General features: G+C 32.2%; 2 protein-coding genes across 5 annotated transcripts; one reads left to right on the forward strand and one right to left on the reverse strand.

Moving 5' to 3' along the window:
* The first annotated feature begins 378 nt into the window (after positions 1-378).
* On the forward strand, positions 379-6,116 carry LOC7462343 (ultraviolet-B receptor UVR8). 4 transcript variants are annotated; one of them, XM_024581658.2, is made up of 7 exons: positions 401-882; positions 976-1,683; positions 2,307-2,516; positions 3,220-3,330; positions 3,927-4,295; positions 4,402-4,509; positions 5,440-6,116. In XM_024581658.2, exons 2-7 carry the CDS (start codon positions 1,345-1,347, stop codon positions 5,779-5,781), a joined length of 1,479 nt encoding a protein of 492 aa, XP_024437426.2. In that variant the 5' UTR covers positions 401-882; positions 976-1,344; the 3' UTR covers positions 5,782-6,116. The 4 variants fall into 4 exon arrangements, with proteins under 4 accessions (XP_024437428.2, XP_024437426.2, XP_024437427.2 ...); XM_024581659.2 differs by having other exon boundaries at positions 401-741; XM_002316874.4 differs by having other exon boundaries at positions 401-1,683.
* Positions 6,117-8,078: 1,962 nt separating this feature from the next.
* LOC7460835 (CBS domain-containing protein CBSX5) lies at positions 8,079-10,311 on the reverse strand. The gene is made up of 2 exons (XM_024611763.2): positions 9,772-10,311; positions 8,079-9,278 (listed from the first exon to the last, which is right to left on the reverse strand). Exons 1-2 carry the CDS (start codon positions 10,140-10,142, stop codon positions 8,402-8,404), a joined length of 1,248 nt encoding a protein of 415 aa, XP_024467531.1. The 5' UTR covers positions 10,143-10,311; the 3' UTR covers positions 8,079-8,401.
* Between the last annotated feature and the right edge of the window lie 9,353 nt (positions 10,312-19,664).

Genomic DNA, 19,664 nt, shown 5'->3' on the forward strand with positions numbered 1-19,664 from the left:
CCATTAAATTTCCACAAATAAAAAGCTTGTTTTCGGGAATTTTCAAGCTTTTTATTTATATTATTTATATAAAACTTATGCTACAACATCTTATAATCAAACAAACTTTTATTTTTAACCATTGTAATAGCAACATTCACAAAACTATAGCTATCGTTGTAACTACTAAATTAAAAAGTATCTATAATATAATTGAAAGAAACAAAAAGAATTAGTTTTGATTTAAAAATATAAAAAAAAAATTAATTTGTAGCAATAAAAAATAAAATTTAACAAAACAGCGGTTGCATGGGTGCGCAAGACGCACCCTTCATCTACGCGCGAAATCTGGTCACTCCATCCTTCGTCTTCCCAGGGTTGCAAAGCTGACGCCAAAACCACTTCATTTATCGCACATGGCAACTCCACTGAATTCCACGTGTCAACCGCAAAACGGTGGCAAATTTGAGTGAAGTCCAGCGAGTAGAATCCTGGAAAGGACTTTTTCTTCCTTCTGTGCCCAAATTCGCTCCAATGCAACCATCTCTCCTTCTTACTAATCAAACCATAAAATGAAAAAAACAAAAACTAAAATCTGGAGAGAGAGATACCATGACTGACTGACATCTAAGAAAAATGTGGCCATAAAGACACCTTCAAGACCCTACCTTTCCTCAATTCTCTCTTCATTTTGTGCTCAATTTGGCTACATTTCGGTCACCACTAAAAAAGTGAAATTCTATTGCTTTCTTTGTCGGTTTGGTGAGCGATCACTAGTCATCAAAACCCCTTTCTGTTTATTGATTTTTATTTTTCATCTCAAAATCTCACATTTTATTCACTGTTGTCTTGAAGTTGAGAGCTTTACTGAAACCCTTTTGTTGTTGATGGTTTTTTAATCAAGTTTGTGTCTCAAGATCTTGCATTTCATTCTGTTTTGGGTTTGAGAAGTGAATTTTGATCTAATTTATTGTTGAATTGCGCTCAATTTTGCAGGTTAAGCTGTTGGCTTTGGAGAATTTCTCTGATTAAATTTTTGGGAGTTTGTGTGAGAATATTTTCTCTTCTGATGTTTTATTTCCAATCATTGTATCGAAAACATAATTTGAAAATCTCACTTGGACCCCCTTTGTTGTATTCTATCCCCTCTATTTTTCTTCCCTGTGATGTTGTTTTCTTCATATGTTGCTTTAATCACAATAGATTTCGCCTAAAAATTTGATACATTTTCGCTTATTTATCGGCCCTGTTTGAGCTTGGTCTTGTTGAATTGAGGTCGATTGTTATCAATTTTGGAGAACAAGTGTTGGATTCTGAGGGTAAAGGATTGGTGGTGTGGTGTGAAAACTGAGGAACTTGATATAAATGGCCGATAAGAATAGATCGGTTTCCATCGAGGATTTGCCATCACATTTGATTTTTGAGATACTGACCACTGGTAGGCTCAGTGCGGTTGACCTCGCGTGTTTAGAGTTGACTTCTAGGACATTTGGAGGGAGTCATGGGTTGTACCCTCAAAAGTTTAGGTCGCTGGTGGACTTTGCAGCGTATCAGCTGTGTGTGTCTCATAGAGTGTATAGTGGGATGGGGTGGAATGCTCAGAAAGGGTTGTTTGGTCGATGTGAAGGGAATTGGAAGCGGGTTTTGAGGTTCTTGCAAGCCGTGGAGGAATCGTCAGGCATGGTCAAGACCTCAGCATCCAATGTACGTGTTCTTTCTTATATTCTTACATTCCAAATAAAAGATTGAAGAACTCCACAAGTGCAAAAGTAATTATATTGTTCTGTTATATCCTTTAGATTCTACATGTTCTCAACATTTATTTTGCAGTAAATGATGTTATTAGGCTTTTGTCCTAACAGCTATGTTGTCGTGGTTGTTCTCCTTGTGAATTATGACGGCTGGGAAGATCGCTGTTGGCATTCTCATTATGAACTAAGACAGGACAAGCCAATATTAGAAAGGGAATCTAGAGTCTAATGACTATTATTGTTTGCTATTGCATCAATAATGTAGAGTGGTACCTAGTATCAATTGGCATATGTTACAAAGTAGTGTCAAGGTTCTAGAAAGGAAATATTAGGAAAATTATTTACAGTCCCTTTTCTTATCACTAGGAAAATTATAATTGATTTCCACAAAGGATGGACATTCAAGTTCATGTGGTAATAAATTTGTGATTTGTGCCAAACCTTGCCTACCTTTTCTTTTTCTTTCTCATTTCTTTTCATCTTTTTTTTCCTTTTGGTATCCTAGTCGTTTTCATATTTAGGCTGATGCATCTAGAAGAGTTATCAATGTTTATTCTCTTTGGGTTAAATAAACAGATGCAGGTCACAACCGGAAGATATCACACATTGCTGATCAGAGATTCATCTGTATATTCTTGTGGTTCCAGTTTGTGTGGCGTTCTTGGACATGGTGCTGAAACAACACAATGTGTAGCATTCACACGGATTAGATTCCCATCTTTGGCTTATGTGATCCAAGTCTCAGCCTCCCATAATCATGCTGCTTTTGTTTTGCAGTCCGGAGAGGTTTGTTATTGGTCACACTTCATATTTCATCAGTCATTTGTTTTGCTCTGAACTAATTGCTAGAATGAGCAGGCTTTGGTGTAGACCTTTAGAGGGCCACAGTGGGGATGATAAAAAGTAAAATAATAATACTGAGCAAGCTGCTACATGGTTAGGCTCTTAAATTTTGGTGGTTTCATGTGTGAATGATGTTTGACCCAGCATCAATGGTAAAAAAAAAATGCAGTTTCATTGTTTTAGGAATGCTATTGTTTCATAGAATTGGATGCTTTAAAGAAAATGTTGGTGCAAGTAATTTAGAGCACTGCCATTTCTCATTTTCATATTCCATAATTTCCTTTGTCTGAGAAGTTGGGAGTTCAAGACTTCCTACTAAAAAACGGTTCTGTTGATGCTCATGCAGTCTGGGAATATTAAGGGTGATTATGCTGCATATTTCATTATAAGACTGTGGTAACATTGGACGTGTATTGCTTCTGTGTTGTCTAGAAGCCTCAACTATGTGGCATGCATCTCCTGTTTTCAAATGATGGTTGTGATTTATTAATGTCGCTGTAGTTTTTATGCATGATAAACATACTATATCAACAAGCTTTCAAACACATACTGTATTCCGAGTGGCAGTTGACACATGGTTTAATAATCACGAGTTTGGTTTTGATAATTTGTCATGTCCCTCAGATGATGCTATTTAATGATGCAGGTTTTCACATGCGGTGATAATTCATCATTTTGCTGCGGCCACAATGATACTAATCGCCCCATATTTAGGCCTAGGCTAGTTGAGGCACTGAAGGGAGTTCCATGCAAGCAGGTAACATACATATCACTATACTGTATTCTTATTGATGTCACTTCTTAAGAGTGTTCCTACCTTCTCTAATGGGTTCCTAGGTAACAGATATGTATTCTAGCTGGTGTTGGATGATCTAAAGTAACATGTAAAATTGTTGTTCTCAGCCTTTTTGGTGAGGCTCTTATGACCAATACACATTCAAGGGCTTTTGTTTCTTAACAATGCTTTTCTTATTTAAGTTGATATGTTTTAAGATAACAATTCCTGCTATATCCAACCATTGTCTTGCGGTTAATACCAAGCTGCCTGGATAGCAAACTGTGCCTTGTCTCCAATGCTGAGTTAATTTTCTGATATTCATTTAATTTTTTTACGCATCAGTGACTTTTCTGCAGAATCACGTTTTACTTGATTTTCTTGAAGACTTGATTAAAATACGGGTAAAAGCATTTAGTTTAAGCATGGGGGTTGTACTTTCTTCCTGCTAGGCAATTGTGTGCTTCTTCAACACTATATTGTTAGTGTTTTGGGACCATTTGACTTTGACCAGCTGCTTTTGTTTCTTCTCTTGATTTTTTAATTAAATTAAAAAAAAAAACTGGGAATTGTTTCAGGTTGCTGTTGGCCTTAACTTTACAGTGTTCCTCACAAGACAAGGCCAGCTTTATACTTGTGGAACGAACACACATGGGCAACTTGGTCATGGTGACACACAAGACAGACCAACACCCAAAATCATTGAACTGCTTGAGGGAGTTGGTTCTGTGGTTCAAATAGCTGCTGGTCCCAGTTACGTTTTAGCTGTAACTGACAACGGTGTAGTTTACTCTTTTGGTTCTGGTTCTAATTTGTGTCTTGGTCATGGAGAGCAACATGATGAGTTCCGGCCACGTGCAATCCAGACATTTAGAAGAAAGGATATTCATGTGGTCCACGTGTCTGCTGGGGATGAGCATGCAGTGGCACTTGATTCAAGTGGATTTGTTAGTCTCTGCACCCAAGTTGAACTGTGCTTCATTGATAATGCTTAGTCTTGCTGATTATGAACTTGTCAAAGAACCTCTCTAACCTATGTCCTGGTGATTGTAGGTCTATAGTTGGGGAAAAGGTTACTGTGGAGCGTTAGGCCACGGCGATGAGATTGATAAGACTCTTCCTGCACTTGTGAACTGCCTTAAGAGCCACCTTGCTGTGCAGGTTTGGTCAACCTTTTCTGTTTGCCTCCTTGAAGTAAATTGAGCACATCCCCACTATGAACTTATGCATATCATGTATCAGTTTTCTAGGCAGTTTATGGTTCTTGGTAACTGGGGGTAGAACTGAAATCCTAGGATGTGTTTACAATAACCAGTTTAATGTTTTTAAGGGACTTGTTTAGAAGAATTCTGGGTTATAATAAACTTGTTAACAACAATTGGTGAGCCGTAGCAGCAGATTTTATAGTAAGAAAGAAAAGCCAGAGGAAAATAAAGAAGAGGAGGAAGAAAACTCTAGGCACCAAGTCTTCAATTAACTTAGTAGCACAATTTTATTCCATAATTCAATTCTATGAAAAACTTTCCACATAGGTATTTATAACAAGTTAAATAAAGCTCGTAACTGCACAAAATAATTTCCAAAACGACTAGGATTTTTGTATAGTATTATGACTTCTTAGGTTTGCTAAATAGATTAGGTTTACAAGAAATACTTGAATATATAGAAACAAAGATTAAATAATAATCATTTCTTAACTTCTCTCCCACCGATTGCGTCACACCTTCTTAACTTTTGGAATTTGGATCAGTACTAGAATACTTCCATAACCTTAGCAACTTGCACTGTTCCTCCTGGTTGTTTGCTATGTCCTTTACGTTCTCCTTTCATTCTAGTTCCTCCCCTTTCCTCTTCTCTAAACATATATCTGCTTCCTCTCTCCTTTGTGTGAGTTTATTATGATAAATGGCATACAAAACCTTTTGGTGCTACAAAAATCATATTTCTGTCAAGCAAAATCATATATCAATGACAATCAGTTGAGTTGGCTTAAGTTAGCATCTCAAGCTTCTGTTTGCATGTTTATTTAATATTTTTTGTCATGATACTTTATCCGAGACTCAACCAGTGATGATGCTTTTTATTTTATAGGTTTGTGCAAGAAAAAGGAAAACATTTGTTCTGGTTGATGGGGGTTCTGTTTATGGCTTTGGGTGGATGGGATTTGGTAGCCTTGGCTTTCCTGATAGGGGTGTATCTGATAAAGTGATGAGACCTAGAGTCCTTGATAGCTTAAGAGCTCGTCATGTTTCTCAGATCAGCACAGGCCTCTACCACACTGTTGTGGTTACTAACCAGGGCCAAATGTTTGGATTTGGAGATAATGAAAGAGCACAACTTGGGCATGACACATTGAGGGGATGCCTACAGCCGACTGAAATCTTTGTTCAAGAAACAGCAGATGATACAGGTCTTGCTTCGGAAGGCAAATGAAGATCAAGTTTAGACACCCTTCTCTGCTCTGTGGATGCCACTGTTATATCAGAAGCGTCCACAGCTACTCAACTCATCCGAGTTAATATTCGCACACCAGATTGAGTCGTCTCATATTTTCGAAAACTTGACTGTAAATTTCTTTAGTAGTAACGATTGTAGTGCAATTCATGAAATTGCTTATAGTCTTTAGACATATTTCCCCCACTTTTCCTTTGCAAGTTTATTTGCCATTGCTGTCTGAAAGAGCACGATCCAATCATAGGTTCTTTTGAATGTAAACAGCAGACCTCTCTTCTATTCGTAATCTTTGAAAATTCGATCACCATTCTTCATCTTCTTTGTAGTGGTGGTGCTAATCCATGGTACCTCGCATAATTCGAGACAGTTCTAGCTATGTTTCCTATGGCAAATATAAAGAACCTTAGCTGTAATTGCAAAATTATTTCGGGAGTACCACGAGGGTGGAGCTCGAGAATAATAAAGTTGCTTGAAAGCTGTCCGAAAAGAAATCATGTGAGGGAGACTGCAATTCTAGGATCAGAGAACAAGCGGATGCCATGCGTTATGTGCATTGTAGACATCTGCATCGGAAACCGAGTCATCGTGAGTTGGTGGGAATAGGACAAGAAAATCTTCTTCATTTGTTGGCTACGATATACAAGATACCATGAGTGGGTAAAATTTCAATTTGATTAAAGAAAATGACTTGTTATTGCAGAGAAAGAATCGGAGTGGAAATTTCAGTTCCCTTTCCTTTTCAACAAATTGTTTTTAAACATTCCTTGAAACATATTCCAGCTGTGTTGAGTATTGAGCACACCTAATCAAACCCACTAGCTATAGATAGGAACTATTACATTCCACGTGTTACAAGTATAGAATTTTTTTATAATATTATTAAATCTAATTAAATGGTTCGATCTTAAAAACTTATAACCTAACTTATCTAGCTCGATTTTTAATTATTTATTTTTTAATATTAAAATAATGTCAAATTGAATTGACTTCGATCACTCTACAACCCAAATCATGAATTTCAATGAGTTTAATAACTTCGTTATTTTTGCAAATTATTTTCATTTTAATTTTATGATAAAATCATATACTTACAAAATCGAGCACCAACACTAAAAAAAATGTTTATCTGAGATCATAGAAAATAGAGAAAAAAAAATAAACCATGAATTTCATTTCTCAACCAATCCAATATTAAAGAAAAGTGAAATAAAAAAAATTAGAAATATTAAAGGACCAAAAACTAAAAAAAAAAACTTATCAGGTTTGATGGGTAAACCCGCTAAACCAGTGAATCGGGTAACCCAAGTTAACACATCAAACCTCCAAACCGAGTAATGGACTTCATTGAGATTAATAACTTATTTTTTCTAAACTATTGTTTATTTAACTTTATGAAAACAAAAATAGATGATCGCAAAATCGAGCATCAAAACCAATACTGAGACTTTTTCTTAAGACTATGATAATCTCATAGAAAGAAAAACGAAATAAATTATAAAACTCAATTTTCAATTAGCCTAATATTGAAGGATAAAATTAAAAAATAAAAAAGTTAAATTTGCAAAACTCGTCAACAGACCCATGAACTTTCTAAAATATAATAACATGTTTTTTTTCTAAAACTATTTTTCTTAATTATATGATAAAAAAAATAGACGATCACATATTCAAGTCCAATTAGGGGAAAAAAAGTACCTCGCTAAACCAGCAAACCGGGGCAACTAGAGTTACCTTGCCACACTCGCAAACTAGATTAAAGTTTAATAACTTAGTTTTTTTTAAAAAATAGTTTTTATTTAACTGAACTTTTAAAAAAAAAATAGATCATTCTGCGATGCTGAGATATTTTTTTAATACTAATTTAATATTGAGATATTTTTTTGATACCACAATAACCATATAAAAAACAAGTTAAAATAAATTATCAATTCTAAATCCCCGTAAACACATCATATAAAGACAAAAAAAATTTTAAAAAAATTCAATAACCAAAGGAAAAAAAATGGATCAAAATAAAGAAAAACACACTCACCCACCCTTTTAAGGTATTTTTGAGATTATAATAACAATTATTGTTTAAAATGTTTTTTATTTATAATATTTTTTTTATTTTAAAAAAATTATTTTTTACATCATCACATAAAAAATAAAAAATAAAAAATAAAATTTTTAAATTTTTAAAAAGACGATTTAAAACGCAATTCTGAGTCATTGGGATTTGAGTCCATGCCATTTCACTTCACTTAAACTATGAATTAACATCAACACACATGACATAATCTTCAACAAAATCATGATCCACGAGGCAAACACTTGATGATTAAACAAAAAAGGAGCATCATGTCAAATCTGCCTGCACCTGCTGTTCTGCTTCAATAATTAAAAGTAGAAAAGGCACAGAAGATTCAAAACCCCACCAGTAAAAAGAAAACACATACAAACTATACAATCAAAGACCAACTCTCCTCGTATCAAAAAGGGTTCCAAACTCCTCCTTCAGTTTTCCTACCACTTATTTCCTTGATCTAATCTCACCAGATCAGCGTTAACGATAAAGCCATCAGAAAAAAAAAGAAGGAAGAAAAAGCTCCCCATCTTTTTAGGCCATATCTTCTATACTTTCCCTGAAAACTTTCAACACATCACAAAATCTGACAATCCCAACCAAGCTACAGTCATCCTCTATGACCCACACATAATTCAATCTATGAGCAATTGCTTGAATCATCACAGCCACAAGTGAACTCTTGGGATGACAAACTATTGCCTCTGCCCTCCTCACCATCCTGGCTGAGTAACTCATGGACCTGCTGTACTTTCCTGGTCTCTGCAGCGCACTAAATGGGGTGCTGCTCCCTGACTCCTCATCAGATGATGACGATGAAGACCGTGAATGACATGAGCTAGTAGTTGAGTAACAACTAGAATTGGTGAATTCTTGCAGCATTGCTTCTAGGCCTCTCCCTTTAAGCCTCGTCATGACCAAATTGACAAGGTCGTCTGGGGGTCCTCCACAATCAATGTAGGCCATCAAGTCCCCGGATGAAAGGGTAGTGATTGCAGCTGCAACACTCTCATCACAGCAGGCTAGAGTGAATGGAGAGAGCTCCCCAATTAAGATGCCATCACTGTCAATGATTGCAACGGAATTCTCGTCTGCTAGAGAACCAGAAATGGCTTCAAGTTCTGAGATAGCAGGGGAGTGGTAATCGATAGTAAGATAATCAGTGCTTATAATGCCAAGTGTGTCAATAGAGAGAGCTGGAAGTGGAGCAAAGAGGCCAATGGAGCCGAGGAAGAATCTGATTATGTCTTCCTGTGTTAGCCAACAGAATTCCCGGCCATTGTGGATGGTGGGGCTGGTGATTGAGAGTTTTTGGTGCTGTTTTCTTCTTGAACTGGAGCTATATCTGGTCTTTATTGGCACAACTAGATTCTTGGCTCCTTGGAGGATGAGATCAATTGCGTCCAATAAGCTGAAAGACAAAAAAAAAAAAAGCTGGTGATTATTAGTGGAGCTGCAAGAAACAGAACACAATCTCAAATCCGTGTAGCGACTAAACTATTGGCGTTCAAATTGCTGCCTATTGTGTAAGAAAAAAACAGGGAAGGGGGGAGGATCATATTTGATACCAAAACATCCTGATTCTATAAATCAAATTGGGATAGATTTATGGTTAAGAACAAGTCTTAAATTGTTACATAAACCTGATCAAGAAATGATCTTGACTAATGAAGTAACTGACAGAAATAATGAAAGAAAATTATAAATTTTAGACTAAAGGGATTATTACCAAGCTTGCCTTTGAGCAAACAATAAATAGCTTGGGAACTCCCATAAAGAAAGTTAAACTGAAAAATCAATAAAAACCCAGATAAGAACACCAATAAAAACAGAAAAAGAAAAGCTGGAAATTTGAAGAAATTGACGAAACATGGTAAAACTCCAAAAAGCACAATTCTCAATACCTTGAAGTTGGTTCCACGTGAACAACCATTCCAGGAATCTCAGGCAAGAGAACAGAAACAGGTGCTTTCAAAGCATCAGAAGGGGACAACAAGTTCTCGTCTTTGCAAAGATAGCATATTACATCCACCATGGAAACTTTACCCACACATTTACACTCACCAACATCACAGCCATCCTCTTCACAATTGCCTCTGTAGTCTTTATTAGTTTTTGCTGTGTGCTCACAACTCCATACACTTAAGAAGTTATCATCAGAGTTTTTAAGAGCAAATAGAACTTCAGTTATCGTTGTGGTGAGTGAGAGAGACCTCAAAGCAGGCTTGCCTAAGCAGAGGTCAGATATCTCACGTGCAAGTAAACTCACTGCCATACAAGAATGAGCAAATCTAATAAAACTTTCGCAAAGACAACGAAAAACAGAACAGGTTTAGTGAGCAAAGCAAGTGATGGAGGCTGTTGTTGTAGGGTTAGGAGGAGGGTATTTATAAAGGAAAACATGGAGTTACAGGAGGGTGTAGGGTTGATGATGATATTATAGGTACGGTACACATTGCACAGAAAACTGTGGGGTCTATGACTCTTGTTGGCTTCTTGTTGCAGGCTGTACAGATCAGCTGCTGGTGTGTAATGGGTAATGCTGCTGTTACACGTGAGTTTCAGCTTTCAACTTGGAACTTTCATGTGTAAACTCTGGATATTTATTGCAAGTTTTGGAGCTTTTACTGTAGAAAGGGCTCATTAATTCACACATATGTCTTTGGTGGAGTCAAGAACAGTTTGTGAGACCAAATTCATTATTCAGAATTCTTACTGAAAAAAGAATTTACTACGAAAATCTTAGATGACCGCATACATACTCTTATGCTAACATAATTAATTAAAGTTAATGGAAGATGCTCTCTGCATTTTGTCGGCTTCTTGTTGCAGGCTGTCCAGATAGTCTTCTTGCACTTATCTGTCATAACTCATGACTAAACGTAATTACTGTCAAGTAAAATTATATCGCCATGACTAGCATCTATCTATCTGTCTATCTTGCACATGCTTACTCCGACAGAAAATCATCATTAGTAATACCAAATTTCAAGGGTGACTCCGGTGTTTAAGAAAATCTAATCCTTTTTAACTTTGAAGTTAGTACTAAAAAGCTACTGTATTGATCGCTGTAAGAATGTGTTTTTGAAATTATTTATGGAGGATAGTTTCTCTCAACTAATATGTAAATTGACTTGAAAAATTGATACAAATACCAAAAGGTATCCAACTTTTTAACTAGTTATCTAAGCACAAACAATCTTTTTTTTTATTCAATTGGTTTCCAAACAAATTCTTGATTGAAATTGTTATGGAACGTGGGTAAAACAGAGAAGATGAAGTATTCAAGTTTAATAAGGAAGCTAATAATCTTGGTGGAAATTACTGTTAGCAATTAAAAAGTGATAGTTAAAATCTGGAATTGAGTAATTCAACTTACACAGTGGGGAGTAAGTTGAACTAGTAGTCTTGGCAATTCCTCCCTGCATAAGTAATTCTTGTCCTCATGAATTGACATCAAAATCTGGAAATTGTAGCTGAAGTTCTTCAAGGTTTTCTCAAGTTGAGTCTTCTTTAAACATATTTTACCACTCAATCAATCCAAATGTAATCGTTATATTTCATTTCCTCATGATTTTCCTGTCCAAAACTGTTACAGGATTCACCTTAACCTTTCTAAGTTCATCAGTTACTAGAAATTTAGAAGAAACCACAACATTTACACCAATCTTTTTTTTATATTATTTTTGCAATGAAACATGAAACACCAGATGTATTTGCACTCATTTTAGGCAAGAGAAGTTTATAAGCCACTGTCCCAATTCTCTGAATAATCTTATAAGAACTAAAATATCTCGGGTTCAGTTTTATATTCCTCCTCAAAGCTGCAGTTGTCTGCTCACATGGCTGCAACTTGAGAAACACTCAATCTCCCACCATGAATTCAATTTTCGTCCTTCCTTTATCAGCTATTTGCTTCATACTGATTCTAGCCATATCTAGTTATCGCTGAAGATTGAAATCCATTTCAAACCTCTTTTGTAACATATCCTCCACAGCTTCTACAAAAGTCTTCTCAGGTAACACAATTTCAGTATTAGGAGGTGAATATCCAGGAAAGAGCTCATTTTGATCATAGAGATGTAGCTAGAATTGTGCAACTATTGAGCTAAGGTAAGCCAAGAATTCCACTGTTTTGGATTATGCATAGTCATGCATCTTAGTAGGTCTTCAAGCACTGGTTTACCCTGCCTAATTGTCTATCAGATTATGAATGGTAAGTAAAAATAACTAACACATAAAAAGAGTTTAGAATCACATCTTAAAAGGATAATGTATTAATTGAATTTATTACCTGCTAAGAAAAATTCCAAGGGCATGGCCCGACATCGAAACCATTCTATCTTGGGTTGCTCGGTGAATAATAGAAACAATTAACATATAAATACATAAATAATGTAATATTCTTTGTTATTTATATATATGCACACAAAAAAACAAAATTAACATTTTATATATAAAAATAATTTATCCATTATTTATTGACACAAACTCATTAAAAGCAAGCAAACATCAACACAAACATTCACACATAAAAATCTCAACACCAGAACTAAACCATTACATCTCAGATAAACTAAAATCAATCTTGATCCTTCTAACCCGGTCCATAGTGGGGTATTGATTTCAACCTTATTTCACCTTAAAAATAAATTTTTCATCAGCATTATACCACGGGGTTGTCACACATTGGTTTGAACCCAACATTTTTAATTTTCATAATCATTCATGATAATACATAATCGATTAAACATCATCAACACTAACAAATATATTATCACAAAAATTCAATAATATACTAAAAATTGCTTAAAATTCATTGGATTTTGAAATTTACCTTATAGAGCGGCATGAATTATACACGAACCAACTAGAATCAAAGATGACAATGTTGATGCATGGGGTTCATGTGTTGTCAACACTGATAGACTGTGGCGTGTGATTACAAACTTCGGTAATAACATCCTACATGTTAGTGCGTACATCACACGCATCGAGTACTATTCATTTTTAAATATTATTTTATATCTATTAAAATATTAATTTACCTCTCAGCTTACATGATTATAACAAAAAAAAATCATGATGAAAAATACAAAAAAATTATGTGATGTCAATTAAAGAATTTTTGAATTTAAAAATAATTAAGTTATTTTATTGTGCTTTAAACAATAAAGAGTCGAAATAATCCTTAGACACCAGTTTAATATTTTTGTTTTTAAGAATAAATAAATTATTTTACTGTAAAAAAAAATACATTATCTTCAATAACCAAGCTACTTGTTTTTGTTAGTTTATTATTTTACTATTACAATTCACATTAGAAATGAGTTTATAGTTATAATATTTTACGCTATTTAAAACCATCGTTCCGTTTTATTTTTATTTATTTAATTTACACTGTTTAAAACCACCCTTTCATGCAGTTATATATATATATATATATATATATATATTAATTAATGCTTCCTCGCATGGAAAGACAGACAGGTATTTGTACACGTGTTTAAAAAAGAGGATATGCATGATAGGTCATTGCCTTACAAGATAAGGGTACATTCACTTTTGACCATCTGTCTGGGGTCGGACTTCCATGTGGGGTCATCAGTGCATGTGGAAGGTTTGAGATTGGTGTCCTTGTGCATGAGACTAGGCTACGGCCTCTATATTCATGTACGACATTTGTTTTATTTTTACAGTGTCCCTATATTTTTAAAAAACATTATTTTTTTAAATTAATATTATTTTGATCATTTTAATATTTTAATATTAAAAATAGATTTTTAAAAAATAAAAAAAATATTATTTTATATATTTTTAAATAAAAAATATTTTAAAAAAACAATTATTACCATAATATATATTAAATACTTCCTACTAAAATATATTGTTCCTAAGTTGTATGCATGGTTTCATTCGTTTATCATAGTTCTAATGTTGTTTGGACATTGATAGCATAATCACTCATACATGCCGTGCTAAACATGAATTTACAGCGCGGAAGATTTATTTATTTATTTGCTGTTTTAAAAAATATAGTAATTACAAGGTATACCCTTCCGAAACAAATATCTAAATATACGATATTAATATATAAAAACTTAAACTTAAATAATTTAATTGTGTTCTTATAGTATTGTTTTGTTGCTTTTTTATAAATAAAAACAAAGACACGAGAAATAAAAATATATTTAATTATAAAGATAAAGATAAAAATTAGTGTCTTTGGGATATTTTTAGATAAATTTGTGTTCCACTAAAAAATAAAACAAATAAGATAAAGACTAAAAATTTTATGGTATTTTAGTGACATCTTATCAGTTAATTAGTAAAATCTATTTTATAGAAATAAATAAATAAAAATAAAAGAAAGAAAGAAATACTATATAAAAATATTTTTATTATTTTTATGAGACATGGATTTTAGAGTCTTTTCCACTTGTATTTATCTTTTTCTTCAAAGTAAATTCCAATAAGTAACTAATAGGAAGTTACTTCTTGATATGAAATTTTCCAGACAAAAATATAAACATAACAAAGTTAAATTGATATTTTTACAATTATCAATTTAAATAATTCATAATTTTGATCTCTATCTTTGTATTAAGATTGAACCATTAATTTTCATAAATAGATTTTAAAAGATTTTAAGCAAAAAGTAATAATAAAAATATTTTTTTTAGATTTTAAGCAGAAATGATAAATTTTTAGGTGTAGGGGTTAATAATAATTAAAAAAATATATGTATTTATAATGAAATTATTATCTTGTAATTCTTAAAATAATAGATTTTAATTTTATATTGATATAAATATTGTATTGGATATATAATTAATTCCCTGTGCCTTAACTTGTTCATATTATTTGAGTTTTTCATCCATCTGAATGGACGGCTTCAGATTGATGATCGTGATCCATGGCGAATAGCCAATTAACACTCTACAGAACAGTTTTCCTCACGAGGAAAGTATTAGAATTGTCATTTTGAAAAAAAAAAAAAAGATAAATTAATTTCATATTCATATCGGAAAACGTCCAAAAAAAGAAAATGAGCTAAGCGCGTGGGGCATCCTTCACCTTATTTTTAATCACAATAAATCTTTAGATTCGCCAAGTTGTTATTTGGTCAGATTTAGTTGCCTATTACTACAAGGTTATTGACTAATGACCACTCATTTTCTTGATTGGTTAGATTAATTTTCATCACATGAATTTAATATAAAAAAAACATGTTCTTAATGACCAGTTTTTAGATTGAATAAATAATCATGTGATTGTGTATTTTTTTCAAATTAAGGAATTAATCTATACTTATAACTCACTGCTTTCAGTAATTCTTTGAAGATTGTCGAGGCAAGAACATAAGAAAAAAAAAGTAAAATTTCTCGTTCTAAGGACTTGTTTGCATAATTATAACATTTTATGACTAGAATGTATTTGTACATTTGTGTTCGAGTTCTTTGCAGGATGAGACTATGGTTTTTTTTCATGTTACAATCTGTATCACTTCTCACCCTATCTTCTAATTTTTTATTTATATTAATGTTGGTGTTCAAGTCAGCTTGCATGTACTTCAACTAATCCTACGGGCCTTGAAGTTAATAATCATATAAGCATATCCAGTGGTCCCAAGAAGACTCGAACTCGTGACCATTGAGGAACAAATTCAAGACCTGACCGGTTGAGCTACCACTCAGGATTTCCTATCTTCCAACTTCTTCTACTTCTTGTTGGAATGCTACGATTTGTGCGCGCGTACACATATACACTTTATTAACCTCGTGAAAATAGTATTAATTTTTAATATATTTGTGTTTTGACAGGTTAATATTAAAAATAAATTTTAAAAGATTATATATTATTTTAATATATTTTTAAGTAAAACATATTTAAAAAACAACTATAATATCAATATCAAACAAGCTCATTGAACCGTGTGATTATTTAAACCACCAAGTTAAGTTGGCTGGAGAATGCAAAACTTTTCAAGCGTTTTTTAATATATACAAACACCCACACAGCCTTTTTGAAAGTGACCTGCTCAACAATGGTTTTCATATAAAAACATTGAATTTGAGATGCTAAATTTGTCGATAAAGGTCGTCAAGAACATGTTAGGTCATGGATGACGAGGAAATCGAAACCCTAATTAGCAAAACTATTAATTCTTTAGTTTTTGATCGACAGAAGGCTAGCGAGACCCCATGAGCTTGTTCAGTGCTTTCTTCTCTTTTCTAATCACTTTATTTAGCTATCCATGCCATCAATTTGATGTGTCCTTTGGCTTAATTTGAGAAGCAACTTTAGTAATTAATTTAGCACACAATTAAATCATAATTAGACCAACTTTAGAAGTAAACCAACACAAGTTGGGGATTAAAAATTGGACTAAACTGGCAGTTTAATATCCCCAACTTGCATCGCCTTTATGGAAGTCGGAAGCAACTTAATTATATTTTATTTTTATCTTTGAGTTTTTAAGCTAAATCGACAGTTGAGACCAAGCAAAAATTCAAAATGTTAGGTTGAATATACAATGTCAAATGTCTTGTCAAGCAGATTGAATTATATCAGAGAATCGAACTTAAAATATTAAATGTTAAGTAAGGTTTTAAAAATATTTTTTTATTACTATTTAATATATTCGTTTAATTGAAATCTGTTAATTAGACTTGAACTTGTATTATTTAATAAATATTTATAATATAATAATAATAAAAAAAATTACTAGATTGGTGACGTGATTCACGTAAATTTCTTTACTAAACATGAAAAAGTCCAGGCATTTCTAACATATTTTCTAGTAATTATTTTTTTTATCATGAATTTAAAATTTGATGCACATTGAATGATATAATAATATATTTTTTTAAAAAAATACCAAGACAACAATATATTAAATTGACTCATGCTAAGTTAGGATAATTTGTCAAATTCACGATCCACATCATGAGACAGTGATAATCTCATAGAAAACAAATTGAAACAAATAATGAAGCCCAATTTTAAATTAATAAAATGTTGAAGGACAAAACTGGACAAAAAAATCGATTTTAAAAAAAAAACGACCTAAGTCAACTCGAAATAACCTCCAAAACTTGCAATCGTAGTTATGAAAATAGGATAACCCCATATAAAGCAAATTGAACAAAAAAATAAAACCCAATTCCCCCCAACCTAATGTCAAAGAAAAAATTTGAAAAAAAAATCTGAGTCAACCCGAGTCAGTTGTCAAACCCACAATCCAGATTATAAGACTGAATAAGCTTATAAAAAGTAAATAGAAAAAAATCACGAAGTCTAATTTCTCAATTCCCAACCAAACCAAAGTTGAAGGTTGAATTTGAAAAAAAAAACAAAAGGTAACAAAAAAAAATCCAAGTCAACTCGAGCGAACTTGTTAAACCTTCGACTTTGGTCATGATACTGAGATAACCTTGTATAAAGCAGATAAGAAAAATCACGAAGTCCAACTCTTAACTAACCCAATGTTGAATGATGAAATTGAAAAAAAAAATCAATTAAAATAAATACTACATTTATGACATAAATCATGATATCGAGTTAACCTCATATAAAGCAAACCAATAAAAACTAAGAATCTCAATTCTTAACCAACCTAATATTTAAGGATGCAACTTGAAAAAAAAATTAAATTAAAAAAATAAAGACCAATTTTGACATTTAAAAACAAATTACAGCACACTTTATTATTTTAAAGAGAGTCGGTGGTCGTGTTCGAATGTCTGTGGCTACTACACGTGCCATTCAAATATAGCGGGCCTTCTCACACTCTCGTGTACTACATGTGCCAACCATGTTTTTCCTTTCTATTCAATTTAGTCTCTTAATATTTATTTTAGTTTCACATTCAGTCTTTAAAGATTCAATTATTCTAAATTAATAAAATTAAATCTTAGTTTACTAAATCGAGCATTAACTGAGTGGAAAATTTTTCTTTGACTTCGAGAGAACCTCATATGAAGGCACCTGAAGTAAACTATCATGTCTAATTATAAACCAACTAAATTTAAAAGGATAAAATTAAAGAGAAAATAGTTTGAGTGACAAAAAAATCCATAACACTATTGCGATCCATGGCGTTTTTATACCTTTATCTATAGTGAAACTCTAAACTTTTTGATGACATTTGAATCCCTATTAATTATTAAGGTTTTATATTATGTAAGAAGTCATTTTAATTGGGATCTTTTACCATTCTAGCAAAGCTTCGAAAAAGTTTTGGTAGAATAACATAATTTAAAAAAATATTTGTGAAATAACACAATTTAAACATAACTGCATTTTTAAATATTGGTTTTGTACACAACCGCTATTCTCAATATTATTTTTGTAGACAACCATTATTTCTAATATGGGTTGTTCAGTCAAAACAAAAAAGCATTTTTCATGCAAAATAATTAATCTCAACAAAAATCAATCCAAAAATTTATAAATATTCAATGGTTAAAAGATAAACTTCAAGATCTAATGGCAAAAAAATATAGCAATGAGATAAGTTGATGTGACAAAAGAGACAAATGGTGAAAGAAAAAAAAAATAGATCACCGAGGACACATTATTTTTGACACGTCTGATATCGTTAAAAAGATCTCGACGAGACGATTCTAACCACTTCTTGTAACACCAATGAACAAGTTAATAGTTAATTAGGAGTTTTATTCGGGGTTAATTTAGAGTTAATTATGACCTTGTTTGGTGGTCTTTCAATGTGTAGTTAGAATCGTCATGTCGAGATCTTTCTAATGGTACTGACTATGTCAAAAGCGTTTGCCATTAAATCTTAAATCTTATTTTTTTACCATTGAATCTTCATAAAATTTTGATTTAATTTTTGTTGAGGTTAATTGTTTTGCAATAGAAATAACTTTTGGTTTTGACTAAAAAACTGTTGATATTGAGAATAAAAGTCATGTACAAAATAAATATTTAGAAGCATAGTTGTGTTTAAACTGTGTTAATTTCTAAATATATTTTTAATTTATGTCATTCTCTCAAGAAAAAATTTCTGAATTGTGTTATTTTTTAAAACAATTCTTTTAATTTTATATTATAAAATAATGGAGAAATTTTAAAAAATAATATTATATTAATTTTTAACAGATCACATGTGCATACAAGTAATTAATGGACTGACAGACAATATGAGCAGTCGCTATTATATACAGCTTCATGATTCCTTTTTCTTGTTAAGATGGTGACTTTTTTGGCCTTTTGCCATCGACTTTACTGCGAGGAGGTAATATACTGTGTGAGAGGGAGAGAGCAGTCACCTTTCTAACAGGAAAAAAGGAATCAGGAAGCTATATATAACAGTGACTCTGCTCTGTATTATCTGTCAATACATTAATTATTAGCAAGGTGAAATAATCAATTCTCAAAAAAAAAAAAAATTGAAAACAGCACAATCATTTAGGAAGTGGATTCCTTGGAGTTATTTTTTAAAATATTTTTATTTAAATATATATATACATATATATTTTTTTTATTTTTTAAAATTATTTTTTATATTAAAATAATTTAGAAAACAAAAAAATTAATTTCAATTTTTTAAAATATTATTTCAATTTTGTTTTTCAAAAATTCACGAAATGCGGTTTCAACAACAAAAACATTAACCTTTGGATTATGTTTGTTTTTGTTTTCAAAAAATATTTTTTAAAATTTAAAAATTAAATTAATTTTTTTATATAATTTTGGATCGTTTTGATATGCTGATGTGAAAACATAATTTTAAAAAATAAAAAATATATATTATTTTGATGTATTTTCAAGC

Source organism: Populus trichocarpa, chromosome 11 (genome assembly GCF_000002775.5).
Source record: "Populus trichocarpa isolate Nisqually-1 chromosome 11, P.trichocarpa_v4.1, whole genome shotgun sequence".
NCBI lineage: Eukaryota > Viridiplantae > Streptophyta > Magnoliopsida > Malpighiales > Salicaceae > Populus > Populus trichocarpa.

Bases quoted from the DNA above. Each gene is read 5' to 3' on its own strand.
- LOC7460835 (XM_024611763.2), bottom strand. From the start codon at position 10,142: ATGGCAGTGAGTTTACTTGCACGTGAGATATCTGACCTCTGCTTAGGC. The intron at 9,279-9,771 runs GTATTGAGAATT...TTTGTCTTTCAG, and splicing joins CACGTGGAACCAACTTCAAG to CTTATTGGACGCAATTGATC.
- LOC7462343 (XM_002316874.4), top strand. From the start codon at position 1,345: ATGGCCGATAAGAATAGATCGGTTTCCATCGAGGATTTGCCATCACAT. The intron at 1,684-2,306 runs GTACGTGTTCTT...TTAAATAAACAG, and splicing joins TCAAGACCTCAGCATCCAAT to ATGCAGGTCACAACCGGAAG. The intron at 2,517-3,219 runs GTTTGTTATTGG...TTAATGATGCAG, and splicing joins TTGTTTTGCAGTCCGGAGAG to GTTTTCACATGCGGTGATAA.